The sequence below is a fragment of the Rhineura floridana genome, chromosome 4, assembly GCF_030035675.1.
Source record: "Rhineura floridana isolate rRhiFlo1 chromosome 4, rRhiFlo1.hap2, whole genome shotgun sequence".
Taxonomy (NCBI): domain Eukaryota; kingdom Metazoa; phylum Chordata; class Lepidosauria; order Squamata; family Rhineuridae; genus Rhineura; species Rhineura floridana.
This window is the reverse complement of record NC_084483.1, coordinates 14451155-14476573: the sequence shown is the minus strand read 5'-3', so window position 1 is coordinate 14476573 and position 25419 is coordinate 14451155. Positions and strand designations below refer to the sequence as shown.

Here is a 25419-nt window from a genome sequence, read left to right as displayed (position 1 = left end):
CTGTGGTCCCAATCCAGATCCACTGTGGCCTGCACGGTGCATTGCAAAATGTTTTTCAATGTGATCTTCCTCGCAATGCCAATTGCAGGTGCAGGCCCCGTGATGCAGCTTAGAGCCACATCAGAGGAGGATGGTTGAAAAACCCAAACATCCACAGACAATCTGGGGCCCCTGCACTGGTAATTTGTGTATGTTTGTGGCAGGAGGGAGGAAACTATTCATGGAATGCAGTTAGGATTATGTGCAGTTTGGCCCTCAGTCTTTTTGGGCTTGCAAGCGCTCACCTGGTTCCCCGAAGCAGGTGTACATATACCAAGGTAGAGTCAGTACGCATGATGACTCTATGGGGGAGACACAATGCCCCTTTTCAGAAACCTTATTAACAGGGAAAATGGTTTTTTTCCCTTTTGACAAAGCTACATAAAGCCTAGTGCTGTCAAGAGATTAACCAGGAAGTCTCCCGAGTAAGGAAACCGTTTGAAATTGTCCTAAGAGACATATTAGAATAGGGAGAGGACAGCAGAGTCAATGCCGTAACAAACAGCATTGCCTCTTTTGTGGACAAGATGCTGTTCCAACCTAGACAAAGATAGTTGTCACTGCAGATTTCATTCCATTCAGTAATGGAAATGCTTACCTTATGAAGCATTTCATTTTACTAAAGGCAGTTAAGATTTAGCAAAAAATGAAAAATAAAAATGAAATAAAGACAAATGAAATAAATGATAAAATACCAAGTGCATTATCATTTTAACAGTGAGCCATGTTACTTTAGCGACGATCACTGATGAATACCATAGGCTAAGGGAAACTTGACAAAAGATCTAAAACATTTTTTTAAAATTTGTTTTTAAAAAGATATGGTCACATGATTATTAGTCATTAGATATAACAAAAATCTTTATTACACAAGATTGTATTCTTGTCAAGGGCTGATTAAAGAGGCTTGGATTGTGTCAATAATAGACAATTAACTGCCTTATATGTAATTTGGGTCAATAGCTTTTTTCACCAGACAGGTTTTGGGCTTTCCCCCCCTTATTGTCAATGCTAGCATTTGGGATTCAGTTGTTGTCTGGTTGGAGCCACCTTTCAGACGTTAAATGTTAGGAGTCAGCAGAGCCAATAAGAAACTCCAGATGGATTTTCCAAAATCAGTAGTCTAGCTAAAATGGTGGTGCAAAATGCTGCGGGGAGACTGCTCACTGGAGCAGGGTATTGCCAACATGTCACCCCGCTGCTGAAAGAACTGCACTGGCTGCCCATTTGCTACTGGGCCAAGTTCAAGGTTCTAGTTTTGGTGTACAAAGCCCTATACAGCTCGGGACCAGGATACCTGAAAGACCGTCTTACCCCTTATACACCCAGTTGATCATTGCGCCCTGCAGGTGAGGGCCTCCTGCAGATACCATCTTATCAGGAGGTCCGTTCTGCACAATATAGGAAACGGACCGTTAGTGTGGCGGCACCTACCCTGTGGAATTCCCTCCCTTTGAATATTAGGCAGGCGCCATCTCTGCTATCTTTTCGGCGCTTTTTGAAGACTTTTCTCTTTCAACAAGCCTTTTAAGTTGAGATCTATCCCAGTCTGCATCTGTGTCAGAATTGCTTAATACGTTTTTAATAATGTTTTTAACCCTTTTTTAAAGTTGTTTTTTAAAAAAATGTTTTTAATGCTGTTTTGTTTTAATGTAGTTTAAGATCTCTTTTTATGATGTTTTAAAGTGTTTTTTGCCGCCCTGGGCTCCTGCTGGGAGGAAGGGCAGGATACAAAATAAATAAATAAATAAATAAATAAATAAAAGAGATAGTGCCACTAACAAGGAAGGAACAGAGGACCAGGCTCCATAGTTCACCATTAACGCATATGTGGGTCCTCGTTGAGTGTCTGTGTTCGTGTGCATTAGTACAAGGGGTGTGCTAGAATTCCACCCAATTCAGATCTGGTAGAGAATTTTCCATTAATTCACTGACTCTCAATAGCTAAGGATCAGATTTTAATATAGTGAATTCCCTCGGCTATTTTTGAAAACAGACTTTTTTCTAAAAAAAAAACCCGCCTCTAAAACATTGATTGTAAGAATGATAATCTATCAATATTTCCTTTTAAGATATTGACAATTCCTTCAAAATATTGATATTTTTAAAGGAAATATCGATATTTCCTTTTAAAATATGCCGCCCTGGGCTCCTACTGGGAGGAAAGGTGGGATATAAATTTAATAAATAAATAAGTAATAAATAAAATATTGATATTAATATGATATTTTTTGAGTGAAAAAGAAACAGATTGGTAAAAGCGGCTAGTAGATACAGAAAGAAGTCAAATCAATGCCAGCCTGTTAGGTCAACCGAATATTTTTGAACTGGCACCAGCGAAGGGATCCTGTCCCTAATTAGTACACAGATGAGCACTTTCAATTTTATGACTTCACTGTCTACATTGAAGTTTCCCATCCATACATCCTCACCCACCATACGTTCTGGAAACATGAGGTCCATTTGGGGCATGTGCAGGTATTTGTTTACCTGAGTGGCACACATTTTTACTTTTTATATTTGAAATACAAGTTTTTTTGATCTAACAGATTTGCACAAAACAGCAGTAAATAATAATAAGTGTGCCTTGCTCCAAGCCAAGAAGTCTAAAGTCTGTTGTGGGATACACACACACCTTTTTTTTTTAAAGTAAAGAAAATACAAGTTTTTTGATACACCAGATTTCAATAAAAGAGCAGGTTTCGTTTTTAAAGTGGTTGTCACTCCAAGCCAGGCAAGGATTTGAGTCACTCCACATGAAGGGCTGCCACTTACTTTTCTCCCTTTTTCCTTTCCTGCCTCCTGTATTGCAAGGTCAATTTTTAGTTTTATTTTTAATACAGCTATTTTGTGCAAGAGCAGTTCTGCACAAAAGAACTGTTTTTAAAACAAAAAAATATTGTTAATGTGCCTTCAGCAACAACTGGTGGAAAAGACAGGCTGCATCCTTTCCTTTGGGCTGAAGGAAACAAAATGGAAATAGGGAGTGTGGCAATAGATGGCACCCAGGGAAACATCACGACGCATGTAAAAAAAACACCCTGGCCACACAATGTGCTTCAAGTGAGTCCACAGTTGGGTAAAATGCAATTTGATATGGATTTTGTTCCCTTATTGGATTATCTGCAAACAGGAAAATCAGCCACTAGGATGAGGAGGATGTTGTGTGGACATCACAAAAAGAGAGAGAGAGAGAGAGAGAGAGAGAGAGAAGAGAGAGAAGCAGGTTCAAATCTACATTAAACTCCAGTGTGGATGAGACCTTAGATATATTATATAAGAATTCCCCAATATTGCGAAACCCTCGTAACAGGAGTCATTTGGGAGCTAGAGCAATGAAGAAAGAACAGAGCATTCCCTTCTTCCCAAAACCAAACATTTACTCTCTTTCAAAATCTAAGAGAATAATCCTCAAATGTTGTAAATTAATACACAGTTGGGTGTGCCAACTCTTAATGCCAAATGGTTTAAAATTACTTTGTTTAGAAACAAAGAAAAGCTTTCCAAGTCACATTCACTTCTTCTGGCCTGCTTTTGAAACCTCCAACTGGAACTAGAAACAGAAAACTTTACTAGAAAACCCACAATGCAATGAGCATCCAGTGGTGTCCTTGATACTGATGGAGGGCTCTTTGATCAGTGAAGTCTTCCAATTACCCTTCTAGTTCCCTCTGCAGCCCCAAAATCTATGCTAGAAGGTTGGGTGATCCTTCGGAGTAGTGTGGGAGTAGCATGGGAGCTGCAAGGAGAGGGGAATTTGCAAAACATGCTTCTCTCCCCATTCCACTAGAACACTGTTCTTCAACCTTGGGTCCCCAGATGTTGTCGGACTACAATTCCCATTAACCCCAGCCAGCTTAGCCAATGGCCAAGGGAGTTGTACTCCAATAACATATGGAGACCCAAGGTTGAAGAACAGTGCACTAGAAGAAGGCTCCATTGGATAAAAAAGCCTTGCATCAGCATGAAAGACACCACTGGATAGAACCCATTATATTTACACGTAGAATATTCCGTGAATTTCAGCGTTCCTAATAGATTTTCAGCAGAAATATGTTGCTTGGAAGAGGGCAGGAAAAATCACATTGGCAATATGGGGGTGAGAGGAGAGAAAGAGAACTTCAGCTGTTACAAATGAAAGAGATGTGTAATGTTATTTGCTTTAAATTAAGCATAGACAAGTTAAGACGGGGGTATGTGTGATGCTCCCAAAACCTATTAGGCAATACTTAGTGAGCCAATAGTGCAACACCAGTATTGAAAGAACTACAATAACTCCAGTATCATTTCTAGTGCAAATTCAAAGTGTGAACAGCAACCTTTAAAGCCCTGAATGGATGCCCCTTCCATGATGAGTTTCCGCCGAGCCTTGAAGACCTGGCTCTTGAGGCAGGCTTTTGGGGTGGGCTAGGTTTTACTATTATTGCTTCAGATTTTTAATGTTTAATGTATTTGTACATTTTATTTTGTACGTTGCCCAGAGTAGCTGGACAAGCAGCCAGATGGGCGACTAACAAATTTAATAATAATAATAATAATAATAATAATTCCTGAAGTTAGGTTAATAGGAATAAGGAACAGTGCTTTCTTAGATTCTTTCTTGATAGAATTCCTTACCCCGAGTTGTTTACCCGTCTAGTTTGCTCCTTGTTTGTTTTTTAAATTGGGCAGGTGTTTGGGAGCTCAAGACAATGTTTTAATTCAGAGGTGGGGAACCCTTGACCTTCCAGATGCTGAACTACAACTCCCATCAGCTGCAGCAACCCTGGCCAATGGCCAGAGATTATGGGAGTTGTACTTCAGCAACATCTGGAGGGCCAACATTTCCTTACACCTCTTTTAAATGTTGCAGTTTAGTTCTGTGCTATGGTGCTCTGACACTGGTTTAAAGATTGTGACATTCACTTATCATGGTGGGGTCATTTGCTGCCCTGTTGTGATGTGGGTATGCATTTCAGAATGAATGCCTGAATGAATAAATAAAACATGCTAATTTACCTTCCTGGTTTCATACAGCTTCCTCACCTAGGGCTATTCATGTTTACTGCTAAATGCATCACACCTATTTTCATCTTGTGATGCCCTGTGTTCTGGACTTTCATAGGCTGGTCTCCTGGGAACCATTAGCTGGCTGGCCCTGCCTTTAATGTGGAATGAATCCAAACAGCTTTTGCTCCCTCCCAAATCCATTGTTTGTATTCACATTTGTGCCTAACTCTCTTTGTATAATATAAACAGCATCCACACCCATATCCTTGCAGAGAACCTATATAAATGTATTTTGTTTCACAATCCCCTTTCAATCAGGCTTATGCTAGCTACACAGAGAGGGGTTACCCAGGATACAGGTAACCATATAACTCAGTGGCAAAGCTTCAGATAGTAATCTTTTGTAAGTACAAAATGAAAGCAAATGCTGTTTTCCTGTAGCAGATTAGACTCTACAAACGCCACAAACAACAAAGAAACAGCTTGTTGAACTCAGTCATATACCAACCGCTTACGGGACTTGCTCTTCTAGTCTAGAGTTATCAGTCACCAAGGAGTTCACAGTGATTTCAGTTTTTGCCCAGGCTACATCAGCCAAGAAGCTCATCACTTTCTCAACAGCAGAGCCTCCAAGTGACCGGAAGCAGCAGCATTCTGTACTATAACGTAAGATGCTCTGTTATTCTTTTACACAGGACTTTTGCATGAGCCTCACCCATGTGAGAGCCTGACTACACATTACACTCCTTATGCAAGAGCTCTATCTGTCAAGAAGTCTGAAGGCTCTTCTCACCAAGAGGGGAAAAACGCTGGAGGGGATCACAATCAGACATTCTTCATTTCCCTTTATCTCCCTTTCTTAGCAGCTAATTCCCATCAGAGTTGAGAAAGCAGGAACCTGGAAATTAACTGGTTAGAAGAAATCAACAATAGAAGGTGGAACACAGCTTTTGTGTGTGTGTGTGTGATTATGATCTATGCCTGTTTTCTTTGCCTGCTGGTGAAGCAGCTTTCAGAATTCTCTTCTCAACATGCAGATCTCTCTCATGGTGAGCTTTATGTGTAGATAATGTTAGCTGGTGAGGCAGTTTACTCAGTGAAACCCCTCGCAGCCTTTGCATGGTGATCAAGGGGTGGTGCGCCAGAACTTCCCATCCATATTTTTATGCACCGGGGGAGTGAGTGGTGCTACATCCAGCATGGCTGATGACTGGATAGTCATTACTGCTGACATGTGCTGGCTATGATAGTATCATGGTGACTAGTCAACAAAGTACTTGCAAAATACTAGCTCACTGGCTAAGGTAGCCCCTATCTCCAAAGCTACTTCCTGGTGCCATATGAATTCTCCTCCTCTCAGTTGCCAGGGATTTTGCCTACTGAACTGCCTCACCAGCCACTGCTTGGCTTGGATTCTGAAGGCCTGAGTACAAAGGAAGATGGCTAGCTGCCTTAAACTAAGTCAGAGCAACAGTCAGTCTAGCTCAGTATTGTCTACTCCAGGGATAGCCAATGTGGTGCCCTCCAGATGTTGCAATCTACAACTCACATCAGCTCTAGTCGACATGCCTAATGATGAGGAAGGATGAGAGTTGTAGTCCAAAAAACCTGGAGGGCACCATGTTGGCTCTTCCTCATCTACGCTGTCGGGCAGCAGCTTTCCATGATGTCAGATAGAAGACATTTCCAGCCTTACCTGGAGATGCTGGTGATTGAACCTGGGATCTTCTGTTTGCAAAGCAGATGCTCTGCCACTGAGCTATGGCCCTTCCCCTACACAGTACCCAGAGGAGGAGTGGTAGTTTTGCACTACAGCCATTGGCACAACAGTCTAACAAATAAGGCAGTCAGACCAATAAGTACTATGTCCTGCCTCTAATGAGTTACTGCCTTTTTTACTCCTTACCCAAAACCCTTCAACTTATCTGCGTAGTTCAGTCATTCAGTGTCCATGGGTTTCACTTTCTACCTACTCAGTTTGCTGTTTGAGAGGAAATCTTGCACAATCTTGGTCTTCCTGGATGCTTTCTTTGTTCCTCATCTAATAAGACATTTGGAAGATGCTTCTTATATCACTGCTGCTTTGGCTGTCAGCTCCCTGACTCCACACAAGACCCTCCATTTCATCGCAAGATCCTTTAAAAATATCTCATAAAGAGAAGGAAGGTTTATGAGGTATGTGATTTGAATATAAGTAATTTGTTTCTATGCATAGTTTAATGTATTTCATTCATGATAAAAACAAATGATCAACTTCAGTAGCACAATCAAAACTGACCTCAGCTTTAATGTGACTTTTTCTGGATTTTTTTGAGGTGGAACCCCCAGGACATAAATATTGTTATATGCTCACACCTCTCTTGACAGTAATGAACATTGCCTTGGAATATGCAGACATAATCCAAATAAATTCATGCAGAGGTGCTTACTTAGAATGCTACTAAATGTAGCCCCACTTCCCTCTTCTTACCGAGTTTGCCCCAGTAGCCCATCTTATGACATGGTGGAGGGGGCTATGGAATTGTTCCATGTTTGCTTCCTTCTATAAAATCGTGGGAATGAGTTTTGCTTTTCTGCTCGGCTTTCACAACGCCCAAGTTATGTTCTGAAGTTAATCACATCTGTTTCAAAATACACCATGGAATTATTCAGATAGCTGTTATGTTGAATCTCGGGCAACTCAAATTGAATCTGTCAGACATCCTCTTTCTGAGATCTGTTATACACAGCACTCAGAATGAGCTGGTAGAATCCTGGACTGCAAAGTGCAGATAGAGGATTGCACTTTGAAATTTTATCCCACATAAACTCTCTTCATGTTGAAAGCCAGCACATCAGGCAGAGATGGGTCCAGGTTTTGTAGAGCCCTTCTGCAAGACACCAGGCAAAAAATCTAATGAGAAAGCAGCCAGTGACATTTATGCTGCATTCAGATGGCAGTTTTATCCCATTTTCCTGATGTTTCCTTACCTGATAATTTCTGCATTTTATTTGATTTTTCACACATAAAAGTCACTTCTAGAAATCTGGGAAACATAGTGGAAGTTTAGTGCTCACTTCCGTGTTAATTGTTTCCAGGAAAAAAAATTCAATTTGCAACCCCATTAACCCAGAAAATCTCAGGAATAAAGTGATAAAATTTACAGTGGCATACCAGCACACAGTTCTTTCCTGCCGTTTTCATGGGTGAATCATGAGGTAGCAGAAGTACACAGGCGCAGAAAGGATGGGAGAGTAGCAACATGTCCAATGACATTCATTGTTGAATGTGAATGAAATTTAGCACAAAATGGTGATGTATCAGTCAAAAAGCAGTTCCATAACGCAACAGGAACTGCAGTATGAAAGGAACATTAGAAATCAGAAGTGCTACCATTATAATCAGTAAAACTAGTGCAATAAACCTCATGTCTGAATGCAGCCTTACTGTTCCTCCTTCACACCACTGTTTCCTGAGGAACAGCAAAAGGCGGATTAACAAGATGGAAAGGAGGAGCAGGCCATAGGGAGAGGCCCACAGGACTCTTGTCAGTGGGGCCCTTTGGCAGATGGCCAGCCACACCAACTCTTGATGCCAGCCCCGACATCAGGGAGAAAGGTAAGAAAACTCTCCCTAATGCAGCTAGATTAACGTGCGAGAAAATAACCAGGTCATATTACTTGGCAGTCCAAGGGCAACAGATAAGTAGCAAAAATATAAATTTATACAGTCATTTTCACTAGTTGCCCAAAACACGATTAGCAGAAATAAATAAGTAACATTGACTAAGCAGCAAACAGGGCAGCACCAAAAGGCATCCCCTTTCCCAGTGCACTTTCAATCAGGCACCAAGCTGGCATCTTCAGAGAAGAAAAGTACCTGGTGAAGGGATTAGTGCCATGTGGCCTCAGACCATCACAACATATAATAAAGGATTATTTGAACCATAATTAGCAATTTCCTCTAACAGCTTGAGATCCGTAGCCTGCTGGGCAGAAAGTTTCCAAGCCTCCTGCTGCAACTCAGGCTGTTGTACGTGCTCATCTTCCACTTGCAATTGCTAAGCGTTCTGTATTCTTCTCTTAATTACTACAAGGCCTAAGCAGTCTACCTCTAGGCTGCAAAAGGTAAGCAGGCATGGATGCTCAGAGAAAAGTTGCCCATAAAACCTAAAGCAAATACCAGCCAAAGTTTAAATGACAAGGTCACCTCAAAGCAGAAACATGGTTTCTTAAGATTAATGCCCTAAATATACTTTTAAAGCAAAAATTAGGCTGGGATTAATCACTATGTGAAGAATCCTGTAGAATATGGCCCAAAGCCAAACCACAGAGTTCCTATTAAAGGTAGCACTTATGCATCTTCAAAGAAGAGGGCATGCATCACCAAAAAGAGGACACAGATGTGCACAAACTGTGCTTGTGCATTGTTAAGTTATATGTATACAGCTAAAACTTGACATAATTACTATACCAAACAGAAGTGCAATGCATCTCACCATAGTGGGGAAAGACTGTGACCAGGTGGTCTGGATGGCTGCTCTCAATGGGCAGCTTCAAGGGCTCTCTTAAATGGAGGACTCCTTCAAACAGAAGACTATCTTCTATAAAATAAGATCTTCCTAGAAGCACCTGTATGACTGGTGTTCATATACTGCATTTACCCCTCTCTCATTCATGTATCTGACAATAATCAGTTACTTTTGACAGATATGCACCTTGAGACACTTCCCCCCAGTGACGGCAATTTTTAAAAGTTCACTTAAATAAGGTGTAGAATCTTTATATAGCTGACAAAATTAGTAGCTTCCATTCTAAAGTAAATGCCATGTAATGTTACGGCATCAAACTGAATGCAGAAGTCCCCAGGGGCTCATATATGCAGAAGTACCAAGAAAGAAAAGGTAAAGGTAAAGGTGTCCCCTGTGATGTTCCTGTATTAATGTATATATGGTAAGTGCTGTTTGTATAGAAGATACATGGTAAGTGGAATGAAAGAGGAGGGGGGAGTAAATGAGCAGTAGAATGCTGGATGATTGGCTGAGTGTTTGGATGGCTGAGAGTATAAATGGAAGGATGACAGTTGAATCTGTGTGGACGTTGGTGGGTTTTAGAGGTGTTTGAGAGGTGTTTGGAGCTGGGTGTTTGGAGGTGGATGTGGGGAGAGTGTGGAGTTCGGATTAATACTAAGACAAGTATCACAGGAATAGATGAAACCATATGCTTATGTGCCTTTATAAAGTAATCTTGTTATTTCTAATATTTAATAAACACTATTTTGGTTTACCGGAGGCCTGATCCTTGGCTGGGGAATATACAGACCAGAGGGGAGGGCAAGGTACTTACCAAGGCTGAAGGGAAACTGTAACAATTGGTGGCAGCGGTGAAGGGAAGAATATAACACCACAAGTATCCAGAGCAACCCAGAATTATATGCATTCTATATAGATCAAAGGGATTGGGACAGCTTAAGCACGCAGTCACAGAGGTAACCTGATTGAGAGAGACTCAGGCAGAGTCTCTGGGAATACTGGTTATAGGACGTGACTGGTGGTGCTGCCTAGCAGGGGGATCTGGTGAGGTCTGTGCTAGAGCGGAGAGAGAAACCATAAAAAAGGACAGTCCGGACTGGTGGAGTCCCTGGTGGTGCCTAGTGACAGGCAGTAGCCACGAGCAGGTAGGAACCTGACAGGGAGAGCCAGGGAAGGGCGTCACATCCCCGCACTTATAGTGCAAGTCGTGTCCGACTCTTAGGGTGACGTCTTGCGACGTTTACTAGGCAGACCGTATATATGGGGTGGGATTGCCAGTTATTAGCGCCCAGCATATGCCGGGTATTCATTTTACCGTCCATGGATGGATGGAAGGCTGAGTGGACCTTGACCCCTTTTACCGGAGATTCGACTTCCTCCTTCCGTTGGAATCGAACTCCGGCCGTGAGCAGAGCTTCGGCTGCGTTACTGCCGCTTACCACTCTGCGCCACGAAGGGTCCTTACCTGGAATAAGGCCACCTAAATTAAAGTAGTTCTTTGATTGCTATAAACAAACCCACAGCCATAGATTCATCTGGTGTCCTTTATCTCACTCTATACAGTTCCTTGGCTGGATATATATGTGGGAGCCACCACTGTGAACCAACTATATAAGACTATGCTGATGGCTAATGATGATTAAAATGAAATGCAGCTCTTATAATTCTGGGCTATATTTAAAATATTTTTCAAGTATAGTTGTGTTCTTCCCCTCAGTTTTATTTAGACTCAGGTGTGTAATAGCAGTAAAGCAGTGCTGATTAAGTAAACTAACCTAAATCAACGTACAGACCTATCCAACTCAGGGGAAGCTGGTGTAAGCGATGCTGGCACAAGAGAAGCTGGCATACAGTTCTGCCACATCCAATTGCTGTTCAGGAGCCTCTGGGTTGGCTGAATACCGGTTCAGTTCCAAGCTATGTGCAGGGACCCAAATATAAAAGCCTGCTCTCTCAAGCACCCCTACCGAGGAGCAAGCCCTCTCCATTGAATTCTATTGTATTAATTTTCTTAGACTGACCTTTTCCCTGGCGTAACTTTTGCCTGAAGTGGGACCCGCAGGAGAGTTCTGAATACAAGCTGAATGTGGCCTAAGTCCCCTCACCTCAGCCCCTCCCCTGAGACATCCCCAACATGCATCCAGAACAGCCCAGTCTCAGAATTTATGCCTGCCTCACTTACTCCGGTCTCGGCTGAGCCCCAGCTGAGCCAGGCTGAGGGACTTACACTGGCACAGACCAGCTAAGCTGGGATCCAGCTGGCTCAGTTGGAGATCCATCACATCCAGCTCCCCTCAGCCCGACATAAATGTGAGTCAGTGGCTGAGCTTAGACGCATCTCCCAAATCTTAGCCCTAATTCTACCCTTGCAATTATTTCCTAACAGCCACGTGCATCCATTCCTAAGCCACCATTAAACATGGATTAAAATTCATTTCAAAGAATTATGTATAACAAACACTAGGCTCTTTCTGAGCTTTGGACTGATAATCCTGTTAGGTACATGCACAATCATCTCATTTTAAAAGGATGAGATTATGCAAAGCAGTGAAACGGGCAAAGTATTTGATCTGGCACAGAGAAGAAGAATTATGCCAACAGCCCTAAGGTCTAAAAAAAGATCAATATATTTTTAAGATTTCCCTGACTTTTGGATCATTCTCTGTTCATTGTACTTGCCAATGATGAGATTTAATGAAATGTTCATGTTGGAAGCCATCCCTTTCCCCTGAAGCCAAAGAGGTATTAAATTTTTTGCAGGTGACAGGGCCCATTAATTTGCTCTGAAACTTGTGTGTGTGTCATCTGAAATTTTCATAACCTTTGCAGACACTGAACAAACATAAACTGCAATTAATGTATACATTTTAAATATCATGTATAAACCATGTTGAACTGTGAGGTAAGAAACTCCAAAACCACACAGGCATTCATCTGTGCCTTTTGCTATGCATTATATATGATTAACACATATCTTGGTTTGCTCTAATTGTTTTTCTAGGTTTTATTTTGTTACTGTTGCTGATTGCAACATAGTACAAAGCTGTAACTTCTTGCACCTCTTCTTTTGCTTTACACAGCAGTACAAAGTTACTTTTAATATGGTTTGTATTCAATTCCAAAATTTATGAGGAATCATTAATAGTTTTCTAATGGAATGTCAAGACCCAAAGTGGAATTCCTTTTTGGCCTGATCACAGATATGCAGTTTGGAAAATTCTTGTACCAGTTGTAGGCCTCCAGTGCCTCGCTGAGAAACACCACCCACTGATAGATATTATAAGCAAGTTATTCAACAATGTTCAAATGAAACTCAGAAGTCACCATTAGACATAGGGAGACCTAAAATGAAATGCAGTTGAACGTGACATTGGAGCCTTTGCAAAGACAAATGAATTACTGGAGTTCCACTTTACTAAAAAGTGCTGGCTGGAAGGTGCCTTAGGCTGCAATCCAAAATACCTCTTACTTGGGAGTAAGCCTCAATGAATTCAATAAGACCTGCTTCTGAGCAGACATGGTTAGGGTTGCACTGTAAACCGGGAGCTAACAAGTCCAACTTCCCTCCCAGAAGCAGGCATCCTACCCAATGCTATTATTGCCCTCTTACCCCACCAAGGGACACCATTGGTAAAATGTCTGGAAGGGACATCTAAACATACAGCTTTTAAGATTTTGTGCCTTTTACCTTAGTTTAGCTTTTGTATTTACATGCTAGTTGTTATATTCTTTTTGTAAACCAACCTGAGAATAGTTACCTCCACCTCACTGTTATTCAAAGCATACTCATAGTGCCTTTTCTTTCTGTTTTAATGTTTTTATATAAGTATCAAAACATTCAGATACTGAAACATGCACTCCATGTAAAAGCCACCTTTCCTGAAGATATAATAAAACAGGCAGAATACGACCCTCTCTGTGGGATTCTGCCATTTATATTGATCAGAACCCATTGACAAAAAGTTCTTTATAAAATGACTACTGGCTTCCATATTTCATTAACAAATCTGAAAGTATTTGAAGATTTATGGAATGTGATCAATCTGAAAAATAAAATAGTATCCCATAATTTCCCCAGCCATTCTTGTTTCAAAGATATCTTCTTACATTTCCAATGATAAGCATAAAGCAGTCTAGCAATCACTAGAGCATTTAATAGTATCTCACATCTCTCTCTGGCAACTAAATCTGCGATAAAATTAAGATGACAAACAAGAGGGCATTAACATTAGTGAAGGCTGATACCGCAGTCATTTTCCAAAATGCTTGAGATCTGTAACATGCACACTGCATGTGGAAAAAGTATGCTCCATCTGTGGCACAGTTCCAGCAATTATTTGTGTTGGACTACGACCTGGGAGACCAGGGTTCGAATCCCCACACAGCCATGAAGCTCACTGGGTGACCTTGGGCCAGTCACTGCCTCTCAGCCTCAGAGGCAGGCAATGGTAAACCCCCTCTGAATACCGCTTACCATGAAAACCCTATTCACAGGGTCGCCATAAGTCGGAATCGAAGGCAGTCCCATGACTCCTAAAGCTTCACTTTGAATGTGACTGAAGCCCCATCTGCAGAATACATTTAAAGCAGTATTATACCACTTTAGATAGTAATGGCTTCTCCTAAAGAATCCTGGGAGCTGTAGGTTGTTAAGGGTGCTGAGAGTTTTTAAGAGACCCCTATTCCCCTCACTTAGAATTCTTAGAGAGGTTTGACAGATAAACCTTCTTGCCAGGGAACTCTGGGAACTATAGCTCTCAGCACCCTTAACAAACTTATAGCTCCCAGGATTTTTCTGGGGGGAAGCCATTGCTATTTATAAGTGGTATGACACTGCTTTCAATGTATATTGCAGATGGGGCCTGAGTCAGTCATGACCTTGGGCTGGTACAGCAGAGGAAGCAAACGGTGGTATAACCTTGCCATCCTCCTCAACAGGAGTTAGACTTGCCCTCATTGGTGTAAGGATTCTGGATATATGCAAATGCCTTACCCTGCATGTGACTCCTTTTGCACACAATGACCAAAATCACACTCTTCTATTTGGTCATTGGTAAACCTGGTGAGAAAAGCACTTGTTCCTTTGTTCTAGGATAGAAGCTCTAGGGTGATTACTGTTGGCTAGAGTGTTGGACTAGGACCTGGGAGGCCAGAATTCCAATCCCCACTTAGCCATGAAGCTTATTGGGTGACCTTGGACCAATCACACTTTCAGCCTAACCTATCTCGAATGTCATTGTGAGGACAAAATGGGGGGGGGGGAGAAAGAGAGAGAGAGAACCATGCATGCTACCTTGAGCTCCTTAGAGGAAACGTGGGCAAACAAAACCACTAAAACCACTATAAGACATCATAAAAACAGACATTAAAATATATTAAAACAAAACGTTTTTAAAAGCATCTTTTAAAAAAAGCTTTAAAAACATCTTAAAAAGCAATTCCATGAGTAAATAAACAAATAAATTAAGTAAAGCGAGTAAGTAAACAAATAAAGACCTGCATGTCAAAACCCATCCTGGCTGACAATAAAAAAAAGTCTTTTCAAACACGTCTGTAGGCCACCTTGCAAACTGCTCTGAGAACTTTTTGTTCAAATGTGATATATACATATTCTAAATAAATACATAAAGGAGCAAAGAAACCAGATGCTTGTCTATTTTGCTCCATATGAAGCATAGTAATGGAATCCCACCGCGGCTCTACACAGCCTGTCACCACTTTTACCATAAAAAAGTTGTTTCTAGAATTCAGTCTAAACATTGGGGGTTACAGTTTGGACCAACTGTTCCTTCTTGTCCATAGCAAAAAAAAAGAAAAAAGAAAAAACAACAACCAATTCTTGTTCTCCTTAAAGCAACCATATTATTTATGTATTTTTAATTCATTTTCCCATTTACATGCCACTTTTCAACTGTACAGTAGCCAAAGTAGTGTATAACAAAATGAAAGCAATAAATGAGACTGCTCACTATACCATTATAGGTAATGCCATCGGAATGATTGGTAAATAGGCTTGAAATGGAAAGTTCAAGGTCAATCTAAGTCCAGAAAGAAATTAAGGCTTCACTCTCACAAACAGCAGATAAGGTGATAAATGGGTTCTTGGGCAGCACACCACAGACTGCATTTGTATATGTGAAGTCATCCGTCCTCCAAATTAAACAAGTCCAACTCCTTCAGTCTTCTTACATGGGACATTCTCCAGACCTCTAAGCAATTTTGTTGCTCTAGTCTGGATTATTTCCAGCTTCTATGTATCTTTTTTGAAGTATGGCAATGACATAGTACTCTAACAAAGGCCTCCCTAATGCTAGGCAGTAGGGGGAAGTTATCTTTTCAGTTTTACTCATAATGCTCCTTTCCATACAACCCAGTATGGCATTTGTACAAAAGTATATTGCTGATCAATCATCACCTTATCAGCTATGACTCCTCCCTCCCACAGCCTTCCAGGTAATAATTATGCATCTGTTCTTACCCAACTCCAGAATGTTGTATGCATGGTTATTAAATGTAATCCTTTTTATTTCTGCCCATTTTTTCTAATTTGTTGAGATACATTTTAGTTATGATCCTGTCCTGCAAAGCATTTGCAATCTCTCCCAATTTGGCATTATCTGAAATTTGAGTCGTGCAGTTTGTAGTCCTTCAAGTTGTTAATTAATGTATTAAATAGCATTAGCCCAAGATTTATATTTTATATTTATATATAATATAAATTTATATTCAAAAGTGTTTGCTGTGTTGTGGAGGTGCAGAAGTGTGTCCTCAAACTCCTTCAGGCATCTATATAAGGAAACTCTGTCCTGGATTATTGAATTTCTAATATCTGCACAAGCAGGGAGGCAATTGCAATTAGAGGACACCTCCAGAATGCTGGACAGGTACACTAAAAATAGTTGAAATCTCTACCATTGACAACATCTGTTCTGACATCAAGGGGTGACCAGTGAAAGACATTTGCAGTATATCTCAAGGTTCTTTAACTGTGTTTAGGTAATACATTTTCTAAGTATACCAGCTCATACCTGGTTCAAGAATCACAGAGCTACCTTGAGCTACTGACAAAGGAGTGCTAATGCAATACACCTCATCTAACCAAACTATACATTTCACAATGCACCATGTGATTTTCCCTTGAAAAGCAACCACTGGAGGCCGCAATTAGCGGAGAAAAGGAGAGTTAAGAAGAAGTGCTTTACCCTTTTCCTGCCAGGTTGTTTTTCCTCTAAAATTTGTCCCCTTCTGGATGCTCTTCTCCCACTGGAGAAGATATTTTGCCGTGAGGAGGGGAGCCTTTTGGGGCACAGGGGAAATGATTAAGCCTCTTTCTTTAATGCCATAGTTTCAATTCAAATCAGGGCACTCTGCTTTAAAAAAATGAAAAAGAAAAAAGACAAAAGATCTCCAGATGTATCGTCCAGTTGTGTCCTAATTCTAACCAAAGTGCCATGAAAACATCATAAGATAGCTAGAAGGATGGATATAAATACATGGTTGAGAACAGAAACTAGAAAGAGGATGTGAATTCCCAGATTAAGGATGGTTTTAATGGCATATATGGAGTGTGCAAACACTACATGGATTGGGTTGGTAGGATGCTGCAACTTTTAAGTCTTATAGAGCAATTCAAACCAATTGGCTGGCTTAATGGAGTGGCTGAGCCCCCACTGCACCCACAGCGCTGCCACTTGCACTGGCAAGGGTGGAGGAGTTAAAAGTGCAGTTTCGCTACACCAGCTCCCAAGCTGGCACCATGAAAAGGCCTGAATCAGGCCTACTGCAGCCATGTGATGGCAGCAGGGATGGCTCAGGATATAGTAGTCCAGCTTCACCCCATTTGGGAGGGGAGAGGTTTGCTAGCTACTGCTGGAGTTTTCTGCCTGCCTGCCATCTGGGTAGATGCATTAAGGTGCTCCATGCCAGAGGAGCATCCTTCACGCCTGGCCGATCAGGATTTGGATTACAGTCATCAATGAATGAAATTATAATTGGATGTTCACATTTCATATTGTATTACTGGTTTAACTTTGGTTTTCCTGTTACGAAAGACAAACAAAGGAAGACAGCTGGGAAATAAACAAGTGGCAAACAAATAATATAGGTTACCATCTACCCATTACCTATCTGCTGCTGCTTCCTTCATGTTATTGTCACACACGGCATATGCAAACCTGTGTAGAGATCTGGAACAGGTCTTTGTAAGGAAAGATCTGATGTGAAGCTTGCTGACTTCAATGGGCCCTTGTAGGAAGGCTTCCTAAAGTTGTACTGGTATGCTTTTCTTAAAGAACCTGTGCAATATGTATTGAATGAGTGCTGGATAATTTAACATTTGTCACACGATGCTGAGGTTTAGTTGCAAGAATTCGTGTTTGCTACTACTTTGCTGAAATGCGAACAATTAAGTATAGGATTTAACGATAACGGGCTTGCCTAAAAATGCTTATTTAATTATTAAATTGGCAGTAGTAGTGAACCTATGGTCTATTTTAAAAAGTATCTCTCAAGGAATGGCAGCTTGAAAAGACAACACAGAGCACTCTAGTTAAACATCTAGCCAAGGAATGTGTGAAACCTGCTCTTTTATTTCTTCTTTTCACAGTTCTGCGTTTTGGGCACCTTGCTTTTGAAAGAGATACACATCAGAACATTCATCCAAACTCAGCTGCTATCCACTGCTCACTGCTTTTAAGAGAGTGGGCATTCCCAATTTTAAACCACCAGCAAGCTTGTACAAGAGTTTGCACATGCAGCTGCTGCTAAAAATCCCCTCACCCTGCCACCACATGGAAAATAAATAAAAAAGTGGGTTCAGGATAACAGTCTGCATTTGCAAAACAACAATGGGCTAGTCTGCATAGCACACCATGGCAAACCATGGCTTAGTGTGAATACATGAGTGTGAGATTTTCTGGAGAGAAGATTATGGACATTGCATTCCACCCTGGTGCTCCTGCAAACAAACTTTGGTTACAGCTCATGGTTTGTCTGGAGCAAGACAAGCCTGGGTTCAGACAGCTTGCTAAGCCAAATCATGGATTTACTCACAGCAGCACAGCAGGAGGAGGACTGAGGGAGGAGCAAAATGGCTGTGATTTCCTCTCCAGGGATTCACACATTCATGCTAAGCCATTGTTTCACTCAGCATGATGTGTGAACCAGGCCAATATCTATGATGGAATTGAATAAGATGGATTACTATGTTGTTAGAAATAACAAGAGAAAACTTTCAGTCTATTACTTAAAAATTATATTAGTTCCTCTCCCCACCAAAAGCGAGAAATAACTTGTGCTTATAATTCTCCTATGTTGAAAATGTCAGACATAAGTTGGCACCTATTTTCATATATTAAGAAAACAGTCTAAAACCTTTTTAGATGTTTTGCTATTTTTGTTTCACCAATCAAAAATTGTAACAGAAAATACCATGAATTAATTTCCTATGTGGTAACAGCTACCAGAATAAGCTATGTGAAATAATGCCAATAAGTAGTTCCATTTAAGGGAGAAGAGGAAAACAAAAGGAACATGCCATTATGTCACAATGGCGGAGACGGAGAATAAATGCAACGCATAAAACATGTCACAGTCAACATCCAGAGAGGGGTAGCTGTGCTAGTCTGTTACAGTCACAAGACTCTTTGTTGCTCTATTCAGTATCAGCGCTCTGAGAGATTGTTCCACTTCCTTGTGAGAGATTTTCAAAGGATGCCAAATTCCTTACTTTGTTCAGATAACAAATACTAGGATTTTTGCATGCTACAAAAATCTATCCCCTTTTCCCATCCCACATAAAAACAGTTTAGATTTTGCAATGCTAAAAATGGTCAAGCACATTGTCAAGTGCATTGCACCCTCTGCTGGTCAAATATCTTCTTTACACGGAATGACATGCACTGATAAATAACATACTTTTGCGGGATAAGGTTTTCATACACATTTGTACGTTAACATTGGTTATTTTCCCCCCCTTGATGAAACGTTAGTACATCAGCCTTTGATATTTCTTTAGTTACATTCATAATCAACATCCTGGTAAAATATCAGCCTAACACCAGGCTCATTGTCAGTAAGTTAAAAACAACTGGTGTTCAAGTCTCCTTACCTTAGGCTTTTCATCCAGTATTTGCTGATGAATCTCCTTGTGTTTCTCCACAAGTCTTTCCTGCCTTTTACTTTGAGCATCTTCTAGCTGAAACAACACAGTGAAACAACTTATTGCATTCGGCATGTACATTTTAGTTCTTCAGTTCTATACTGAAGCATTTCTGTTCAGCACAGAACAGCACAATGTAAACAGGCTTTATAGAGTATTTTTATATTTTAAAAAGACACCAATTTACTGATATTGTAATTATACTTAAAGAAGCTCAATAGATTTAAAACTCAGTAGATTTAAACTCAGTAGATTTAATGTAAAACTTTTCAAGCAATGTATTGTTTCAACCACAGAATACTGGAAGAAACAGTTGCAATCACGCCATAATCAAGGACCAAAAAGACTGGGCAGCTTTACATAATGGGGGGATGAAAGCCCTCCAAGCTTCCACTCCAGAACCAATTTTTTTAAAGTAAATAACATGTAGAAAGAGGGGGAAATAAAAAATGTTAACAATCAACAAATTTTCTTTATTTTTGGTTTTTGAGAGATCTGAAAACCTATGCTCTATATAATATTGCTGTGGGCTTCTAACTTTCAATTATATTGGATGGCAATATTTCACATCAGTTTGTGAATCTGTAGTGTATGTGTCATATGCTCTGAATAGGATTATTGATTAATTGGCCCAAACATTTTTTCATGTCACTTTTAACTGTTACCTCTTTTCCTTTTTAAAGATCATCCTCAATCCAACAGATATTTTAAACCATCATGCATTTCACAAAAAGAATGAGAAAAAAATAACCCAGGGTAAAGCAATGACTTTGTTCACTAAGTCATTAAAACCTGTTTTTTGGGAAGACTTTCTCTCTAACTGAAACTGATGCAAATAGTGTTATGAAGTCTTAGTCCCGTCTCCAGCAGGAAGGGATGGTCTCCCATCTACCTCTGCTGTCTCTCTCGCCATTACATGTAAGTCACTGGGCCCTTGTTGGGGGGGGGCTGGGGAAGGGAGGGGAGATAGGAGCACGTGCCTGACTTTGAAGTGGAGCAAGCCCTGCTCACAGACTGGACGTGACAGGCTATGATAAAGGTCATACTTAACTCGTGCCTGCTTGCAAGGAATCAAACCAGGTCACTTGCTATTATGAGCACCTACATCTGATTTTTTGCTATGACTTTTTGCAACGTACTGTAAATGCTATGAAGGGACTCTTCCTCATTTTCATATTTGGGACATTATCTTACCTGCAGTAACAGGAGTTTAAAGTTCTCCATACTTTCTGTTCCTTTGCAACATCAGATCTGTTTCCCACATACCTTCACATTTCAGATGTGATATTGTTATAAAGGAACACTTGAGACTCCTGTACAGCAAGATAATATCCCAAGTGACTCTCGATAAATCTACAGAAGGCAAACCATGTTTACTAAAATTTTAGCATTGCAAGAAAACACTGAATACAAGGTTATTCTGCTCAAAGACAAACACCACTATTATATAGATTTTCCATTGCCCTAACATCCTTACTCTGTGTAAACCAGCACACATATTGAAATTTGCCTGTTATCTCCATGCCATATGCATAAATACAGAAATTCTTACTGAACTTTTATGCAGTGGACTCACCCTTTTAATGTATTGCACCACCTCCTGAATATATGACCGAATCATTTCTGTCTTCTCCCTGGGAGCAAGATTAAAAACTACTGATTCCATTCCATTAATTTTTAACTGAAGTTATTAATTTGCTAGATTCTGCCACAAAGATTCTTCTTGTAAACTCTTTGTACCTTAGTTTAGCAAAATAAGGGAAAACAAAAACCAGAAATCACAGAATCCATTTAGTGTGTTCTGCATTAGAAATGGTTTGACAAGAAACCACTAGTGGACCACACAAACCTTGTCTGTAGAAAAGCCATTGGGCTCCTAATGTCAAGGAAAAAAATTACAGGCATGTCTCAGAATAGCTTCTACACCATGTGGCCCTACAGATGCTTCTGAAATACAACACCCATCATCCCTGACCTTTGAACATGCTGGCTGGGACTGACGGGAGTTGAACAACAGCTGGAGGTGCGTAGGTTCCCCATCCTTGCACCAAGCATACAAAACCTTCTTGAACACATTATGTCTCTCCCTCATCCTCCTGTCCTGCAGGGATGGAGTGGTGCTCTTTCCCAATCAGGTTCTGGGTTGGACTGTGCCACAGAATCTGCCCATTCTAGTGGATTCTATGTTTGTTCCAGCATAATGCAAATGTAGGGAGGTGCCATCATTGTTTCCTCACTCCACCACAAGGCAGGGCTTAAAGCGGCATGAGGGGTGTTACCAGCCTGTTCAAGGCTTTCACCTCACGTACTTGAAAGCTTTCAGAAAGGCAAGGAGCTGGAGATGTCCCTGGGTCCTTATTATGAGAGGGCCAAGAAGGTCTACACCAGGGATGAGGAACCTATGGCCTCCAGTTGTTCTCATCAGCCCCAGCCATCATGGTCAGGAATGATGGGAGATTTAGTCCAGCAACATCGCATGGGCGGCAGGTTCCCAGCTCTGCTCTACACCATGCACAGAGTGGGTTGCAGAATCCTTCTAGATTCTGGAGTTTTGGCAAAGAGGAATGCAGTATTCCTGAGTTTTCCAAACTTTTCTGGAGTGAACTAAGGGATCCCACTCATCAGAACCCTCCCCCACCTTTGAAAAGGGTCCTATATATGAGTGCAGCAATTCACATTCCATGGATTGTGAGCTATAACCATTTAACACATTTTTCTTGGCCTTCTCTGTAGCAAATGATGGGATCATACTATACTGTACAAGTACCTCAGGGACTGCAAGTGACCAAAGCTCAGATTGGAAATGTCACTGGAAATAGCCTAGCTTCTTAAGAAAGCATTTGGAAACAACTGTTCTGCACACATCATGTTTGGCAGTTATGTGAATAGGAAACTCTGCTGAACAATAGCCATTGACTCTATGCAAGCTGGTCAGCGTATTACTCTGTGCACAATAACTCCAAAACACACAGCAGACAGCCCTAATGGGTGGCTTTCTTTCATTTACCACAAGTATATATGCTGTCTAAATATACAGTATGTCCTATTAGCATGTATGACTTTTCCTGCTATTTTAACAATGAATTTTATGTATAAACATGAAAAACTTATATTTATTTATTACTTTTATATTCTGCCTTTGAAATATAAATAAGCTTTAAAAGCCTCTTGAACAATTACATGTTTAGAGCAATCCCATAAAACATTACTCATCACGTTGAACAGAAAGTCATTTTTTATTACCCTGTCATATTAATTTCTATCATGCCATTTGTCTTTGCACTATTCACTTGAGACTGAATGCCTTGTGTCTGTCTTCGTGAGCAACTTTCTGATGTTTAGGGCCTTCTATTCCCCTCTTGACAAAATGTTGATGTTGTTTCTCTCTCTCTGTTGGTTATTTTTTTTTTTCAAGGTTACAACTTAAAATATTTGCATGTGCAATCCACCTCCCATTTAAAGAGAGCCAGTGTGGTACAGTGGTTAGAGTTTTGGAATTGGGCCTGGGAGACCAGGGTTCAAATCCCCACTCAGCCCTGAAGCTTGCTGGGTGACCTTTGGCCAGTCACAGCCTAACCTACCTCACAGGGTTGTTCTGAGGATAAAATGGAGAGGGAGAAGAACCATGTCTGTCACCTTGAGCTCCTTGGAGGAAAGGTGGGATAAAAATGTAATTAGTAATAATAATAAGAAGAAGTTATTTCTCATTTCATTTTTAGAAGTCTTTTTATCTCCACATAAGAGATTAATAGGTGACACTGAAACTTACTGATGATCTTAACCCTTCTGCAGCCTTAGATGTCACTGATAATTGATGTTGGTAAGTCAGCTGTGGAATGAAGCATTTGTGAGATTGTTCCTGAATGGGAACCATTACCTTTTCAGTGGTGGTCCAAAAACCAAAGGTATCTGGCACTCTTTCAGGAAACAGATTAAGACAATCCTGTTTCAAAGAGCTTTGGGGCCTGAGTACTGAATATTGTTTTTGCTTGGTGTTGATCTGACTGCTGTGGTTTTTGTTTTTCTGTTACTTTGTTAGTCTTATGTTGAATTGTCTTCATCTGATTATGTTTTGTTTTTAGGGAACTTTTTTTTTGTAAGAAGGTCACAATAGGTGGTCTGGGCATCTGCTCATCACCTTCATTGGATTCTCTTTCTTGGGATCCATCTCATCTAGGTAGGAGTGATGTTAAAAGATCAATATAATAAAACCTATGCACAACCTATTTTGTGTGTGAAGGATGGCTTTTAAATCGGTTAACTATTTATTATTTTAGTATTTTGTTTCGTTGCAAGTTGCTTTAAGAGCCACTATGGAACTTCTTCTCAATGTCTGTTGAAGTGCAGGTATTTTCTGAAAGCACTCTTCAGTTTGGATCTAGCTAAATGTAATTGTGTCTAAGTGCCATTGAAAGCAATGGGACTAAAGTTAGTTGCAATTAGGTGGTTCCATGGGTTTTGATGGAACTTAATCACTGCTAACTTCAGCTGGATTAGGGACTTTGTTTAAGACGGCCTATTATGATTGGGATTAAGCAAGAAGGACTTCAAATGCCAGTATGTCTATAACTATCCCTCTGTGGGGGTGTATACGTACTGTGTCTGTGTTTCACAGAGTTGCATTTCTAAAATGTCGTTACCATCCTTGAGCCAAATGGATGTGGGATGCCAAAAGCAAAAATGAGTCCACTAGTAAATAGAATTGCTCACAACAGTCCACCTGTGTCCACAGCATGCTTTGTATGGACTGATCTACATATTATACATACTGTAAAATGTACCAGAAAAGGGGACTCTTAAAAGATTAAAAGTTGAAGGCTGCACTTACTCATCCATTTGACTTCTGTCCTTTGATTTAGCTTCTGTGATTTTTTCCTGCCTCTTTCTGTCCATCTTTTTCTTCAACTCTTTCTTTTCTCTGCAACAAAGAGATTTAAAAAAAAACCCAAAAAACAAAATAAGACTGAAAGAGCAAGCCTATGCATATTTACTTGGAAAGTAAGACAACTTTAGTGGTGCTTACTGTCTAGTAAGTGTGTTTAGGATTGCAACCAAAAGTTTTGTTTACTCATGGTGTGCCTTACCTTTCACAAATCTCTTTCAATTTCTTTAATTGATTGCTCTGGCATTCCTCCGCTACGTCTGTCAGCTTCTGAATAAGCTTAAGGGGGGAAAACAGGCATGTTATAAAACTGCAGGAGCCACATTTAACTGCTGAATATTCTGATGGTTTAAGATTGAACCATCTAGCCCCAAACCCTCAGGAAGGGAAGGATAATACCTCAATGGTAGAGCACATTCATATTCAAGTCCTTGGCATCTCTGAGTAATGTTGGGAAAGTCTGAAACCCTGGAGAACTGCTGCCAATCAGGTTAGACCAGAGGTGAGGAGCCGATGGCTCTTCAGACGTTGCTGAACTCCAACTACCATCATCCCCAGCCAGCACAGCTAACGGTCAGGGATGCTGAGAGTATTAGTCTAATAACGTCTTGAGGGCTGCAGATTCCCCACCCTTGGTGTAGAGACAATGCTGAACAAGATGAACCAATGGTCTGATTCAATATAAGGCAGCTTCCTAAGATTCCATTTTAAAACAATAAAACACCTTCAGTAAAAGTCTCCCTAGCTTGGTTGCAGCATCTACATGTGGGACCAATCCCCACAGCAAGAGGTAGAACCAGTTCTGCCCCCGCAGCCCCTCTTCATGCGCAGGCAGCACA

General features: G+C 40.7%; 1 protein-coding gene across 11 annotated transcripts in view; it reads right to left on the bottom strand.

Annotated features, from left to right (window-relative positions):
* The window catches only part of PLCB1 (phospholipase C beta 1), a 689597-nt gene that overhangs the window by 80108 nt on the left and 584070 nt on the right, over nt 1-25419 (bottom strand). For 10 of the 11 annotated variants that reach the window (XR_009762119.1, XM_061622530.1, XM_061622531.1 and 7 more), the window contains 4 exons: nt 24783-24859; nt 24527-24616; nt 21275-21332; nt 19648-19734 (listed from right to left, as the gene is read on the bottom strand). Coding sequence is in view for 9 of the 11 variants with exons in the window: in XM_061622530.1 (XP_061478514.1) it covers nt 19648-19734; nt 21275-21332; nt 24527-24616; nt 24783-24859 (312 nt within the window). In the remaining 2 variants the exon portion in view is untranslated. Of the gene's footprint in view, nt 1-19647; nt 19735-21274; nt 21333-23279; nt 23344-24526; nt 24617-24782; nt 24860-25419 lie in introns of those variants that run through there. The other variant, XR_009762120.1, reaches the window with a different exon arrangement.